The following is a 15,922-nucleotide window of genomic DNA, read 5'->3' as shown; positions in this document are numbered from 1 at the left end:
CTTAAATATTTTCAAGAAGAGTTGGGATAAGGACTTAGAAATTCAAACTACTGACAAATTCTGGTGGCCCTTCTCAAATGTAACTCAAAATATAACACTAAATCATAAAAGAAGTATGACAAATTATGTTTCCCATAATGTTTACTGTGATGCTTTCATTAAAATAATGGATTTTTTTGGAGGGGGTGGATTTCCCTTTCCTAGTGCCCTAAGACATGCTTAACTGTTAGATGAGTGATCCAGTAATGCAACCAGGACTGATCATATGGTGGCATCCCCAACTTAGTTTATCCAGCTTTTGTCTCCAGTATTTCTTTGCAACTAGAAATTTTTTTTTTTTTTGAAAATGAAAATAGTTTGAGAATAGAATGAAAGTTTGCATAGTATATGCAATCTCACAGCATGTCATCTTGAAGTTCTGGTTCATCTCAGACTCACCTCTGGGGTCTGATGGTGTGTCTGCTGCAGACCTCCAGGCTCCTACTCACACGTGTTTCATTTAAACCAGCCTCCTCCCCCCTCCTCACCTCCCGCACCACACACAGACATATTATTGCACAGGAACACGTGCTTCAAAGATTCCTAAGTGATAAAGGCTTACTGCTAAGATCAGCCATAAGGAGATAGAAGTTTAAATTTTGTCCTTCCAATATGCTGCTGAGACTACTGATTCCCTTTATTAGAAAAGAGAGTGAGGAAATCAGAGAAGGTAGTGATGTCTGATTACTAGAATTAAAAGTAACATGTTCTTCCAACCATTATTAAAGCATAAATTAAAATGTTTCTTCTGTTTGTCCTTTTCAGAGAACTTACTATAGCTCACATTTAACACCTGGTTAACAACTAACCTGAATGCACTATACTGTATAAATGTCTATGATACTGTCATTGAATGTGTACACTTTCTTCCTGTAATTGTATCCTTGCATTAACCTATATATGCCAGCGTTCTGGTATAGGTGTTGAATAAAAGCCAACCTTTTGCTCAGTATGCCACAGGGTAGAAAACTAAAGCACTGGGTAAAATAGTAAAGAATAGAAGGCCTTCCCTGCATGGGAGACCGAATCACACAATTTTACACTGGACTCTGCACACCCTCTACAAAGCCCTGCAGACAACCACTGAGGTCTCTGGAGCTTTTCAAAAATCCCCACAAACCGCATAAGCAAGAGCCACTGTGTTTCCGCTGATGTCACTAAAGCTCATTTGTATGTCTTGGATGAGACACATTTCAATTATGTTCTTAATGTGTCAAATGAGCTATTTCATAATAAAGTACATCTGCTCGCTTTTATGCTGTGTTATCAAAAATCAAGAAAATATTTTTTTATTGTAGTTTTCATTCAATACATGAAATGCATGCTTTCCTAAATTTTACTTCTGTTTTGTATTTTATCTATCATTCCTCTTATAAGAGAGGAAAAAAAGAAATTTATTTCAAGTTGAATCAAAGATTTTATTATCTAGTTGATTTTTTTTTAATCAGCTTACATCCTGTTTATTTCTGAATGACTGGGTCATTTCCAACCTGGCTGGAAGTGAAAGGAAATTGTTTCTGTCCTAGGGGTCCTGAGAGGCTAGTATGAAATGAGCCAGTGATCTGTCTCCCGCCTATAATGGGGATACAGGGGTCCTTTATGGCCAGATTCACTGGCTGTGCAGTCTCAGTCTGTCCGAGAGGCAGTGCTACCCTTTGTCCCTAAAGGATATTCTATTACGGTAGATTGTAACATGTGAGAAGAGTTACAGTTTGTATCTTATCCCAAGTCTTTATTTATAAAGAAAGTATTAGAGCAGCTAATAAGGCCAGGAACAACAAAGTCATTTTAGCAACAAAATAACCTGTCACCTTTACTCTTGAAAGTAAATATATTAACCAAACATCTTCAGTTCTCTTGCATGTAGAGTAAATTGGAGCTTTAGAAATCTAAAAGCATTAAGATACAAAAATCCATTATTTTAAATGAGTCCACGTCTTTAAATCACTGCCACAGCAAAAGTCAGGGAAAGCAAAGTTCCCATTATCTACAATTCAAGTATTTATTATCTGACACTGGGCATAGCTCTGTGGTGATTCTAAGACATTTGGCCTGAACGCTGCTCTGGTTGCCCTCTCAAGGCGGGAGAAGAGACTTTGTGCTCATTGATGCGTTGGTTCCTGCTGAGACTACTAATAGGAGGGTTAACTGTTCGGTAATTTGTGTGCCAGGAAAATTTGGGCAAGAGTCAATTTGGCAAATGGCCTGAGCCTCAAGCCACTTTGAATAAGCTAATGAGTAATCATCATGGGGAACTTTGCCTCTGGTAATATACTCCCCCGTTTAGAACCAGTAACCTAGGGTGCTTGTTATTTGGGTTTTTATTATTTATCTTATGCATCATCTGTTAATACAGCTTCTTTTCTAATTTATTTTCAGTCATTTTATACATACGTACTATAATTTCTAGCCCTGAGATAGGAAAGCTCTTTTAATTTGATCAGAGCCTTTAAAAGAAAGAAGCCAAAGTAACAACTAGGAAATTCAGAAGGGGACAGTTTTTTTCACCACAGGAAAAACTAAATGTAGTTCTGTGTATTAGACAGAGCTCCTTCTAGGCGGCCGCTCAGTATGATGTGGTCAGTTGCATGCTGGTAGCTGCGTCAGGCAGAATTTGCAGTTGCGAGCAAGTGAATCCAGTATTCTTGAGTTAAGCAGAAACAGCATTTATTTGTTCGCTTACAGCATGGTAGAGCATGGCTGGGAGAACTAGGGGACAAGCTCGTACCAGCCAGCATCACTGACAAATGCTCACCGTAGATCTAGTCTGCTGTGGCTGATCCTTCTGCTGTGAGCTAGATACTGAAGCCTGTTGGCACCAGACAGCACCACTGCCATCACTGCCCTGGGTCTTGAGTGGTGCCTCGCCTGGCCCTGCTTCTTTGCGTTACTCATTTCCTAGTTGAAGCCTAAGAGCAGGTGCATTTGATTGGCCAACCTTAGGCCCCAGGCCCTCTCCTTAGCTACAAGACTGGGAAAGGAACTACTGGCCATATTTAACTACTATAGGAGAGAACCAGAGGTGGAGAATTCTTCTGACATAGGAAGGAGTTTCAGGTGCTAGACAACCAAAGAAATGACAAATGGATGAGAAAAGAGCAATCAAAATATGTGTTTTGTTTGTTTGTTTATTTATTTATTTATTTATTGCTGTACGTGGGCCTCTCACTGTTGTGGCCTCTCCCGTTGCGGAGCACAGGCTCTGGACGCGCAGGCTCAGCGGCCATGGCTCACGGGCCCAGCTGCTCCGCGGCATGTGGGATCTTCCTGGACCGGGGCACGAACCCGTGTCCCCTGCATCTGCAGGTGGACTCTCAACCACTGTGCCACCAGGGAAGCCCCTGTTTTGTTTATTTCATATGCCTTTTTCTTCCCATTATAAATAATTGTAATTTGTTTTGCCATTTGTATTCACTGTTTTCTACTTCATTATATAATGGTTATAACATACAAATATAATTTAATTTTAAATTGTTTTCATGATTTTCATTCAAGGATAACATGGTAGAGAAATAGCTAAAATAACATTTTTAGGAAGAATGTTTAGGACGCTTTGTACACGAATGATTGTTTTTAGCTCCTTCTTGAGTCTTTTTTGTATAACTCATTATTACGCTTCAAGATGCATTTGGACTCCCCAGGAGCACTGCAGAGTGAGCATTAAGGGGAGCTGGAGACTGAGGTCTGCAGCTCTGAGCAGGGATTTAGAGGAGAGAACAACTTGCCTCATCCATGTCTTCCCTTCTCTCTTTTGAAACTAGATCAAGAGGAAGGGGCACTTCGTCCCAACTTACCCTTCCCCCTCCCCGTGTCCTCAAGTCCATTCTCTATGTCTGCGTCTTTATTCTTGTCCTGCCCCTAGGTTCATGAGAACCATTTTTTTTTAGAGGGGTGGGATAGGGAGGGTGGGAGGGAGACACAAGAGGGAGGGGATATGGGGATATATGTATACGTATAGCTGACTCACTTTGTTATACAGCAGAAACTAACACAACATTGTAAAGCAATTATACTCCAATAAAGATGTTAAAAAAAAAAAAAAGAGGAAGGGGCAGGTGAGAACTACAGAACCCAGCTGCTGACTGGTAGCTCCAGCCTCTATAAAGAAGAAAATCTCAATATACTTCATCGTTACATATTTGTTTACCAGGATTGGGCAGGTGCCAGTGAGGGTGACCGTGTGGAAAAGAGGACAAGGGTGCAGCGAGTGTTAAAAGACGTGAGGGAGTAATAAAGACTATAATAAAATGTCATAAGAATGTTTTGTGGTTGTGACAGACATGCAGTCTGCTTTCCCATTTTACAAATGACCGTAATTGCTCGCCTCTCTCTTTTACACATTGATTTAGAACTGATTGCCTTTACATTGCTGCTCTGTTCCACCTACAGAGCTTTTCCTTTCATTCTGGAAAAACAGTTGTTTGGTGCTCCCTTCATTCAGAGCTCCCAGTCTGGGTGCTATTCTTGGAGCAACCACCCACTTCCTCACTACCAGTGAAGTTGTGTTAGTTCTTCTAAGCTCTTCCACATAATCCGCTGCTTTTTGCAAAAGGCTTTGGTAATACTGCTCATGCAAAATTCCCCTTCAGCCATTACTTGGAAGGGGTTGTGAGTAGATATAAATTGGACAATAGTAGAACAGAGTCAGCTGGAACTTGGTAGTCGTTATACACAAGAGGCTGTGGTTCCTTTATAATCTCCGCAGTGTGCAGTTTAGTTGGGGGTGTCTGTTCCTACCCCTACCCATCAGGTCCACAGTCCGTGGATCACTGCTCAAAATTGTCCCAGATTTGGCCAGTGAGAGCCCTTTCAAGCTACTCCTTTTGATATATTCCCATCATCCTTTGAGCACTTACTTATTTTCTTACAGCAAGGTATTTTTTTTCTTGCAGGCTCATCGTACACTTTTCTTTTCCCAACCCCTGCAATTAGCTCTTACTCCCAGAAGCTGTTACTTCCATTCCTTTTTAATGGAAAATGGTGTTTAGAAATGAAGCTAAAGCTAGGAAATTATGTATAATTATCATATTTATACATATATTTTATATACATACAAATCTATATTTTATTTATCTATAGTTCTGTCTGTATGAAACCATGAGTTCATACTTATATTGACACCTCTGATCCTAATCCGAAACCATAGGGGGTACATTCTTGTCCTTTCTCTGTTTAAAACTAACTTCTCCAACAGTGAGAAAGCTGGAACCCATTATACTTCAATATATTACTCATGTACTCCAGCCTAGAACACACAGAGGGTAGTTTCAGAATTGTTAATCCATAGCACTATAAAAAGCAAACATGCAAACCTGGAATTTACTATTGTTTATAGCTTTTAAATAGATATTTACATTAAAGTGAAATTTACATCGTAAGCACACAAATTGATGTTTTAAAAATGCATGTACTTGTGTAAGCTGTACCCCTTACAAGATAGAAAATGTTTCCATTACCATAGAGAGTTTCCTGGAGTGTCTTCTCCGTAAATCCCTCCCTCACTTCAGGCAGCCACTGAACACTCTTCTGATTTTCTCATCATGGATTAGTCTTACCTCTATACTACAACTTCAGGTAAATGATGACTGTAGTTAAATAATAAGCCTTAAATGTACAAACCACAAGTCTTTCAACTTTGTTATTCTTTATAAAAATTGTTTTGGCTGTTCTAGGTGGTTTGCATTTCCATAAAAATTTAAAATCAGTTTGCTGGTTTCTCTGAAAGTTTTCAGGGATTGAAGTTTCATTGACCCTTTAATATGTTGAGAATTGACATCTTTAACAAAATTGAGTCTTCCAACCCATGATTATAGTATTTTTCTTCATTTTTTTCAGGTCTTCATGGTTTCTTTTAGCAGTGTTTTACTGTTTTTAGTTTAGTAGTCTTAAATGTCTTTTGTTGGGTTTATTTCTAAATATTTGATGCTATTATAAACACAATTAAGTTTTTGCCAAACATTTGTTGCTAGCATACAGGTATTCAGTTGATTTTTTGTATGTTGACATTGTATCCTGTGATCTTGCTAATCTTGCTTATCAGTTTTAGCAGTTGTTTTATATATTTTATATGATTTTGTAGGTAAACAAGCATGTTACCTATGAACAGAACCCATTTTACTTTTTCCTTTCCAAATTGCCTGCCTTCCTGTTTTCCTTTTTTTCCCCATCACTGCGCTGACTAGAACCTCCAATACAATGTTGAACAGAAATAGTGAGAGCAGAGTTCAGAGGCTTTTCCTTTACTTAGGGAGAAAACAGTCTGTTTCATGGTTAAGTATGATGTTAGCTATACTTTGTTATAGATGCCCTTTATCTCATTAAGTTTTCATTCTATTCTTTGTTGAGTGGTTTTGATCATGATTGAGTTTTGCATTTTGAAAAATGGTTTATCTTCATCTATTGCTGTGGTCATGGTTTTGCGCTTTATTCTTTTAATATGATGAATCACACTAATTGATTTTCAAATATTAAACCAACTTGGATTCCTGAGGTAAACTTCAGTGGGTCACCTTTTATTACTCTTTTTAAATATTGCTGAATTCAGTTTGCCTATATTTTGCTAAGGAGTTTTGTGTGTGTGTTCATGAGTGATAATTTTTCTGTAAATTTTAAAATAATACTTGACTGGTTTTGATATGAAAGTAATCCTGGATTCTTAAAGGAAAATGGAAGCATTTCCTTCTTTATTTTCTGAAAGGGCATGCATGAGTTTGGCTTTCTTTAATGTTTGGTAGAAGTCACTAGTAAATCCATATGAGTTAGAGGTTTTCTTTAGGGGAAAATTTTTATTTGTGAATTCAGTTTCTCATAAAGATATAAAGCATTTTCAATATTTTATTCCATTTTATGTCAATTCTGAAAGTCGTGTGTTTCAGAGGAATTTGATCTGTTGAATTTATTGGCACAAGGTTTTCATTATTATCCTTTTAATATTCATTCCATAGTGGTACCCCATCCTTTATTCCTTTTATTTGTAATTTGTGTTTTCTATATTTCTTAATCTGTTCTTTAAATGTTTAACAATATTAATGATATTTTATTTGAAAAACAACTTTTGGCCTTGTTAATTTCTCTATCATTTGTCTCTTGTATTTCATTGATTTTTACCTTTATTTCTTTCCTTTTACTTTGTCTTTCATTCGCCTAACTTTTCCTCGCTTCTTAAGGTAACACTTAGATGATTGAGACAACTCTTGTTTTTTAAAAAATTTTATTTCAGTATAGTTCATTTACAGTGTTGTGTTTAATTTCTTCTGTACAGCAAAGTGACTCAGTTATACATTTATATATTCTTTTCCATTATGGCTTGTCACAGGATATTGAATATAGTTCCCTGTGATATACAGTAGGACCTTGTTGTTTATCCATCCTGTATATAATAGTTTGCACCTGCTAATTCCAAACTCCAGTCCTCCACCTCCACCCACTTCCCCACCCCCAGCAAACACAAATCTGTTTTCTATATCTGTGAGTCTGTTTTTGTTTTGTAGACAGGTTCATTTGTGTCGTATTTTAGATTGCACTTATAAGTGATATCATATGGTATTTATCTTTCTCTTTCTGACTTACTTCACTTAATATGATAATCTCTAGGTCCATCCATGTTGTTGCAAGTAACATTATTTCATTCTTTTTAATGGCTGAGTAATATTCCATTGTGTGTATGTATATGTGTGTGTGTGTGTGTGTATATATATATATATATATATACACACACACACACACACCATATCTTCTTTATCTGTTCATCTGTCGATGGATCTTCTATATCTGTTCATCTGTCGATGGACATTTAGGTTGCTTCCATGTCTTGGTTATTGTAAATAGTGCTGCTGTGAACATAGGGGTGTATGTATCTTTTCAAAATATAGTTTTGTCTGGGTATATCTATGCCCAGGAGTGGGATTGCTAGGTCCTATGGCAACTCTCTTTTTAGTTTTTTGAGGAACCTCCATACTGTTCTCCATAGTGGCTGCACCAATTTACATTCCCACCAACAGTGTAAGAGGGTTCCCTTTTTCCCACACGCTCTTCAGCATTTATTATTTGTAGACGTTTTAATGATATCCTTTCTGACTGGTGTGAGGTGATACCTCATTGTAGTTTTGATTTGCATTTCTCTAATTAGTGGTGATGAGCACCTTTTCATGTGCCTATTGGCCATCTGTATGTCTTCTTTGGAAGAAAGCTCTTCTAATGTAAGCAATTAAAGATATACGTTTGTCTGTATCCTCTGCTTTATCTGCCTTTAAACACTCCTCTTTAACTGCATCCCACAAATTTTGATATTTTTTATTTTCAATCAGCCCAAAATATATTCTAACTTCCTTTGTGATTTCTTCTTAAACTTTTGTACTATATGTTTTATTTTTGAATTTTGGGGTATTATTAATATCTTATTGTGATTTATTTACAGTTGAATTCTGCTGTGGTCAGAGAACATATTCTGTAACATTTTAGCCTTTTGTAATTTTTTGGTGGTTTTAAATAGCTCAGCAAGGGCATCTGGAAAGACTGCATCATCTGTAGTCCTAGGGTATTCTGTTCCATAGTGTCAGTTAGGCCAGGTGGTTTTCATAGTGTTATTCGGAGCTACTGTATTCTTGCTGATTTTTTAATCTAGATGAGAGAAAATTGTTATAGATTTGTCTTTCTCCCTTCTATCAGTTCTTGCTTCATGTATTTTGGAGATAATAATTCAGCTATCATTTATATTGTAGTTTCTCTGTATGTAATGTGTCTTTTTCTCTGGCTGCTTTCAATATCATTTCTTATCTTTGTTTTCATCAGTTTTACTTTGATGTGCCTAGGTATGGTTTTCTTTATATTTATCCTGTTTTGGGGTTTCTGAGCTTCATGGATATGTAAGTTTGTTTTCGACCAAATTTGTGAATTTTGGGGCCATTTTTTTCTTTTAATATATTTTTCTTCCCCATTCTCTCTTTCTTCACCCTTTGGAAATCCAGTTATGTGGAATTTAGACCACTTTATATTGTCCTACAGGTCACTGAAGTGCTTTTCACTTTTTCAGTCCTTCTTTTCTGTGTTCCTCAAATTGGGTACTTTCTTTTGCTCTATTTTCAAATTCATTGTTTTTTCTTTTCTTTTTAAGTGTTCCTCTCTCAAATCTTCCATTAAGCTCATTCAGTCAACTTTTTTTTTCATTTTAGATATTATGCTTTTCAGTTCTAGACTTTCCATTTGTTTCTAGTTTGCATTTCTATGCTAAGACTCCTATCCTGTTCAGTCACTGCAACTATATTTTCTTAGAAAATGGCTGCTTTAAGATTCTTGTTTGCGAATTCCAGTATAGATCATCTTAAGATCAGTTTCTGTTTGAGTACCTTTCTCTTGACAATGGATCACCTAAAATACGTTTTTTTGCATGCCCAGTAATTTTTTATTGCATACTAGACATTATGGGTGATGTGGTACAGAGACTGGATTCTGTTATCTTCTGAAGAGTGTATTTCTAGTAAGTAGTTAACCTGGTTAGATTCATACTCTGACCTCTGGCTTTTTGCAGTTGGCAGTAGCTGAAGTATTTGCTCAGTTCTCCATTCAGCAGCCACCTCTGTCATTCAGTATGGAATCTCTCCTACGAATGTATAATTCAAGAGTTAACCAGCGATGCTGGTGAGGTTAGTTGCAGTGGCTCCAGTTTCATCCTCTGGCTCCTCAGGCCACTGTAAGGGGTGCTTTGTGCTTGAGCTCCCGCTGCCAGAGCTGTCAGCACAGGGCATAGCCCTCACTTGAAAAGCTCTACAAGGGGAAATCTCATCCAGTGCTGTTGACTTCTTCCTAATGGGAAGGTGTACTCCTCTCCTATTTTTATCACTTTTATTGCTCTCCAGAGCCTTCAAATTGTTATTTTCTTAATGTTTTCAAATGTTTATCGTTATTATCTGCAGGAGAAGATAGTCTAATAAAAGTTGTTTCACCATTACTGGTAGTGGAATTTTCTCTGATGTACTTTTTTTTTTTTTGCTGTACGCGGGCCTCTCACTGTTGTGGCCTCCCCCATTGCGGAGCACAGGCTCCGGACGCACAGGCCCAGCGGCCATGGCTCACGGGCCCAGCCTCTCCGCGGCATGTGGGATCTTCCCAGACCGGGGCACGAACCCGTATCCCCTGCATCGGCAGGCGGACTCTCAACCACTGCGCCACCAGGGAAGCCCTCTGATGTACTTTTGTATTGTTATATTATAATTGCTATCAAACTTATAAAAACATCATCTGTATGTTTAATATGATCAACTCTCTAGATCTTTGCCTGTAAATGTGTTTTCAGAGGAAAAACACTGTGTAAAACTGACATTTTAAAATAGTACAAATAGTTATTATGTTATGAAATGAAAACTTAACATTTTTTAGTGCCAGGCACAATGGTAGATACTTTACATGTGTTTGCCTTATTTAATCCTATAATGTAATGACTGTCATTTCTCTGTTGTTCAGATAAGAGCACGAAACAGAACTGATCTTTAGAGGGGAAACTTATCAAGGTGACACGGCCAAGAAGTTGGGATTAGAACTTAGTACTATAGTTCTTACTCTTTCAAGGACAAGAACTTTGTCTCTGGGCCAGAATAGTCAAGGAATTTTTTTTAATATAAAAATTATTTTTTAAGTATGGGAATATGTTTATATACTGATTGGAAGGAGCTGATAGAGAGGAAGACGTTTAATATTTATAAAGAGCAGTGTGATCACTGATGGAGCAAGTCAGAGGTGACAGGGAGTAATGAAGTTAATTGTTGAAGAAAGTCTGACCTTCAGCAGATGGAAACCTCTCTCCCTTAGAGTGAAGGGAAGGACATATGGATTGGAGTGGCTATAAAAATGCTTAAGGGACGAGACAGGATGTAGAGGGAGTGAGTTAGTCTGAATTTTCTTGATAAAAGAGTCTATTAGGGTAGACTGAGAGTCTCTTGAGTTGTCATTGGGTGAAGTATTGGGGAGAGTAGCAGAGGTTTAAATATTCCCTGATGTAGTAAATGGTAGAGGAGGCTAAACAGAGTTAGGTAGAGTGATTGATGATTGGGGCTCAGAGCTCAATTGAGTTTGGAACCATGTGTTGTAGGTGCATCCATTATGTGGTTTCCTCTGTGCTTTGTTATCTGTAGTGAGATTAAAAAGACTCATGTTCCTCCGAGATTGGATTTATAAGGCACGAATGATGGAAGGACGAAGATGCAGAAGAATTCTGGGTGCTTTTATAGGAGTATAGTTTTCTGTATAAATATCTGAGATTAGTTGAGTTGATCTCCTGTTGGAAGTCTTTAATTTGATTCTAAGCTGTAAGATGAAAGTTATTTCAAAAATAAAGTGTGGGGCTTCCCTGGTGGCACAGTGGTTGAGAGTCCGCCTGCCGATGCAGTGGACGCGGGTTTGTGCCCCGGTCCGGGAAGATCCCACATGTCGCGGAGCGGCTGGGCCCGTGAGCCATGGCCGCTGAGCCTGTGCTCCACAACGGGAGAGGCCACAACAGTGAGAGGCCCATGTACCGCAAAATAAATAAATAAATAGATAGATAGATAGAAAGAAAGAAAGAAAGAAAGTGTGATGACCCATAGTATAGAAATACCATGGACAGCGTGTGTGATGTGGTGGGAAAAACTTGAGACAGTTGGAAACCTGAATGAGTGCCGGGATCCTGACATGGAATAACTGGATGACATCAGGGAAATCGCCAACTTGGCCTCCAGTTAGTTGTTTTACAAAGTGCAGGTAGCCCTTAAATTCTACAAGCAAACTTTTTTTTCCACCTTCAGAGATAAATTAGGAAAATCATATTTTAAAAATAAGCTGAAAATTGACCTGATATGTGCTTTTTCCTATGTTGCTATAAGAATTTGGAAGGGGAGGGGGTAATACAAAACATATTTAATATTTTCTTTATAGCTCTAACTTTCTGTATGCCTTCCATAGTAACCTATTGCTTGATGCATTTAGAAGAGTTAAAAGTGCTTTAGCTATTAATAAGTCCAATTTTCTGTGAGGCACCCAGATGAATAAAATATACATATACATCTAGTATAGGACAGCACTGTTGTTTCCCAAATCTTACATAATCTACTTATGAGGTCACCCCCAAATTTCATATAGTAGAATAGAGTGTATGTGTATGGATAGTTGTCTCTAATTATTCTTGGGGAATTATCTGTATTCCTGATCACCTCTTTATAGGACCCATTGCATTGCTATTCGGCGACTTCCTGAAAGCAGGAAGAATCCCAAAGTAAATGAATAATACCTCTGACTGCTCGTTGGGCAGTGAGCCATTCTCTGCTTTTGGTCTCGTGTGTGACTGAGGGGAATGGGGTAATGGATTTCATGGTGAGGAACAGGAGCACATTCTCAATTGATGGATCATGCGAGCATTTCCTTCCTCTGTTACTGATGACTTGGAACTGGCTTGAATAATTCCTGTCTCTCTTGAGAGTATATTTGTGTTTAACATCTGGGGGTTGCGGGAGTCCTTTCCATGTCTTTAATCAGGTAGATCTACTTTAACCTTAAACTGTAAGGCCCTTTATGGACCACCAAGGGAAAGTTTCTCTAGTTGAGAAGGTAAGGCATGTGGACCGGCCTGACGACTACAGCCCAGCTTGGGATGTATCCCTCACAAGCACCTCATGGCAGATGTTTCCTGGAGAGAAGTGAGAAACCTGGGCGAACATGTTAGAATAGTGGATCTGTAAGGCCTTCGTATCCAAAAAGTCCATCAGCCTTTGGAAGTTTGATGTCTTTGTGAACTGTGTTAATTTCATTCATTCAATCAATAATTTATTAAGCACCACTGTATGCCAGAGACTGTTCTAGGTCTTGGGGACACAGCAGCAAAGAAGACACAGTCCCTGCCCTCGTGGAGTCCTGTTCTAGTCGAGGTAGGCAGGTGCTAACCAAAGAGTGATAAGTACAAGGGTGGGAAGGACTGTTGTCTTCCACAGGATGGTGAGGGCAGCCTCGCTGTGAAGGTGACAGTTGAGCAGAGTCCTGAAGGATGTAAAAGAGCCAGGCTTTTGTGCCATTGGGTGTTTTTGTGCATATTAGAAAACCCCACCTGGAGGTTTAAAAGTTTTTAAAAGCTTCTTCTCTATGTTGATCAGTTAAGCAAATGTTGCTTTGGAAAGCCTAAATCCTAGGTACCTGTGGCTCAGTGAGCAGACAGAGCCTTTTCCTAAAGAAAACGCGCGCTTCTTTCCAGGCAGATACAACCCCAGGCCTGGGCAGACGCATGGTGAGAAGGCAGAGCTGGATTTCGGTCCCTCTCACCCCTGCAGCCAGTCACCCTTGTGCAGTGCGCAGACTCCTCAGCACAGGCGCCCTGTGTGATGGGTTGTGGTGGAATTTCTCAGCAGAGAGAGCAGCAAGATCAGAGATGCTGAGGCAGGATGATGTTCAAGAAACACCGGGGAGACCAGTGTCATGGGAGCCAAGTGGGCAAAGTGGGATTGAAGGAGATGAGGTCAGACTTGGGGTTTGCTGATACTGATTGTATTTCTAATAAGATATTTCTTATATATTAGTTCAAAGAACTTTCATATATGATTTTACATGATTTTTACAGCAACCCATCATAAGCTCAAAGAAGTTTACAAGAAACTAAGTAATATGATTAGCAAGTATAGTTTAGAAATTAACTGAAGTCCTCTGCTTCCAGCACTTTTTATTATACAGTGCCTCAAAGACTAGTCATTTTAAGGCATTAAGCCTAAAAAAAAAAACCAATCAGTTCCCTAACAGTTCTGTTTTTACAAAGCAGACCTTGCTGAAATCTGTGTTGTGATTTGAAGCATCAGGTAACTATCCTCCTTTTCTACAGTTAACTTTAATACATTAAATTTTTTTTTCTGTTGCTGTAATTTAGATGTTTTTTGTAAAACCGTTTACATCTATTTTCTCATTTTAATGAGTCTCTAAAATATTATCTGTCATCTCACAACACGTTTCAGAAATGTGACACTCTAACCCAAACCATGTAATTGTTACAAAATTAATAAAAATCTCTCCACTTCTTTGGCTGAAAGAATCCTCTGCCTATTAATCAGGGCTGTCCTGTGCATTTCTTTCAGCTGGAGATGGAAAAGCTTCAGCTCCAAGCCCTTGAGCAAGAGCACAAGAAGCTGGCCACCCGCCTGGAGGAGGAGCGAGGCAAGAACAAGCACGTGGTCCTGATGCTGGTCAAGGAGTGCAAGCAGCTCTCGGGCAAAGTCCTAGAGGAGGCCCAGAAGCTAGAAGAGGTGATGGCCAAACTGGAAGAGGAGAAGAAAAAGACGAGTGCGTTAGAAGAGGAACTCGCCGCTGAGAAACAAAGAAGCACAGAAATGGAAGCTCAGATGGAAAAACAGCTCTCAGAGTTTGACACAGAGCGGGAACAGCTTCGTGCCAAGCTGCACCGAGAAGAAGCACACACCACTGACCTCAAAGAGGAGATAGACAAGATGAAGAAGATGATCGAGCAACTGAAAAGGGGAAGCGACAGCAAACCCAGCCTCTCCCTCCCCCGGAAGACAAAAGATAGACGTTTGGTCTCTATATCTGTGGGAACAGAGGGACCGATGACAAGATCTGTTGCATGCCAGACAGACCTGGTGATAGAGAGTGCTGACCCCGTGAAGAAGTCACCTTTGACCGTGCCTGTAAAGCCTGCCATGGGGAGCCCCCTAGTTTCCGCCAGTGCGAAGGGGAATGCGTGTGCCAGTGCCGACTTGGTCAGGCCAGGTATCGACAGGCAGGCTTCCCACGGTGACTTGACTGGCTCCTCTCTGTCCACTGTCCCACCTCCAAGCGCAAACAGAGTTGAGGAAAATGGACCGAGCAGCGGCTCAACACCAGATTTAACCAGTAGTGCATCCCCGCTTCCCAGCACCGCCGCCCTGGCCACTGGGCACACGCCCACCCCACCTCCTCACAGTTTACATTCACCATGTGCCAACGCGCCTCTGCATCCAGGCCTGAACCCGCGAGTCCAAGCAGCTCGGTTTCGATTTCAGGGCAATGCTAATGACCCAGACCAAAATGGGAACACCACCCAAAGTCCTCCGTCCAGAGATGTATCTCCTACAAGTCGTGACAACCTAGTGGCCAAACAGCTAGCTCGGAATACTGTGACCCAAGCACTGTCAAGATTTACAAGCCCTCCAGCGGGAGCGCCCCCAAAACCTGGAGTGCCCCCCATGGGGGACGTTGGCACCTATCCCCCGGTCGGTCGGACCAGTTTAAAAACTCCCGGTGCCGCACGAGTTGACAGAGGAAACCCTCCTCCCATCCCTCCCAAAAAGCCAGGGCTCTCCCACACTCCTTCTCCACCGCACCCGCAACTCAAGGTGGTCATGGATAGCAGCAGGGCCTCCAATGCAGGGGCCAAAGTTGATAACAAAACTGTGGCTTCGCCTCCTTCCAGTTTGCCACAAGGGAACAGGGTAATAAGTGAGGAGAATCTCCTTAAGTCTTCCTCCCCTCAGCTGCCACCAAAACCATCCATAGATTTAACTGTGGCACCTGCAGGCTGTGCCGTTTCAGCCCTGGCCACGTCTCAGGTGGGTGCCTGGCCTGCTGAAACCCCTGGACTGAACCAACCTGCATGTTCAGAAAGTTCCCTTGTCATTCCCACCACCATTGCCTTTCGTTCTTCCATAAACCCTGTTAGTGCCTCATCCTGTAGAGCAGGTGCCTCAGACAGCCTCCTGGTAACAGCATCAGGTAAAGGGATTGGACTGTTATACCCTTCTTTAAGAATGTGACCTGTCCTCTCACTTGCCTTTGTTTCCTTCACATTGCCTTGAAACTTTTTTTTTAATTTGATACTTTTTTTTTTTTCTATTTCTTTCCTCTCTTTTTTTGTGTTTTTCTCTAAAGGCTCCGGGGTATGGTGATT

The 15,922-nt window shown here is 40.1% G+C and overlaps 1 protein-coding gene across 3 annotated transcripts in view; it reads left to right on the top strand.

The window, feature by feature from the left end:
* CTTNBP2 (cortactin binding protein 2) overlaps positions 1 to 15,922 on the top strand; it is a 159,398-nt gene that overhangs the window by 61,802 nt on the left and 81,674 nt on the right. For 2 of the 3 annotated variants that reach the window (XM_060108190.1, XM_060108189.1), the window contains exon 4: positions 14,118 to 15,747. In XM_060108190.1, coding sequence (XP_059964173.1) covers positions 14,118 to 15,747 — 1,630 coding nt within the window. Of the gene's footprint in view, positions 1 to 14,117; positions 15,748 to 15,922 lie in introns of those variants that run through there. The other variant, XM_060108191.1, reaches the window with a different exon arrangement.

Source organism: Mesoplodon densirostris, chromosome 9, assembly GCF_025265405.1.
Source record: "Mesoplodon densirostris isolate mMesDen1 chromosome 9, mMesDen1 primary haplotype, whole genome shotgun sequence".
Lineage (NCBI taxonomy): Eukaryota > Metazoa > Chordata > Mammalia > Artiodactyla > Ziphiidae > Mesoplodon > Mesoplodon densirostris.
This window is presented reverse-complemented; position numbering and strand designations above follow the sequence as displayed.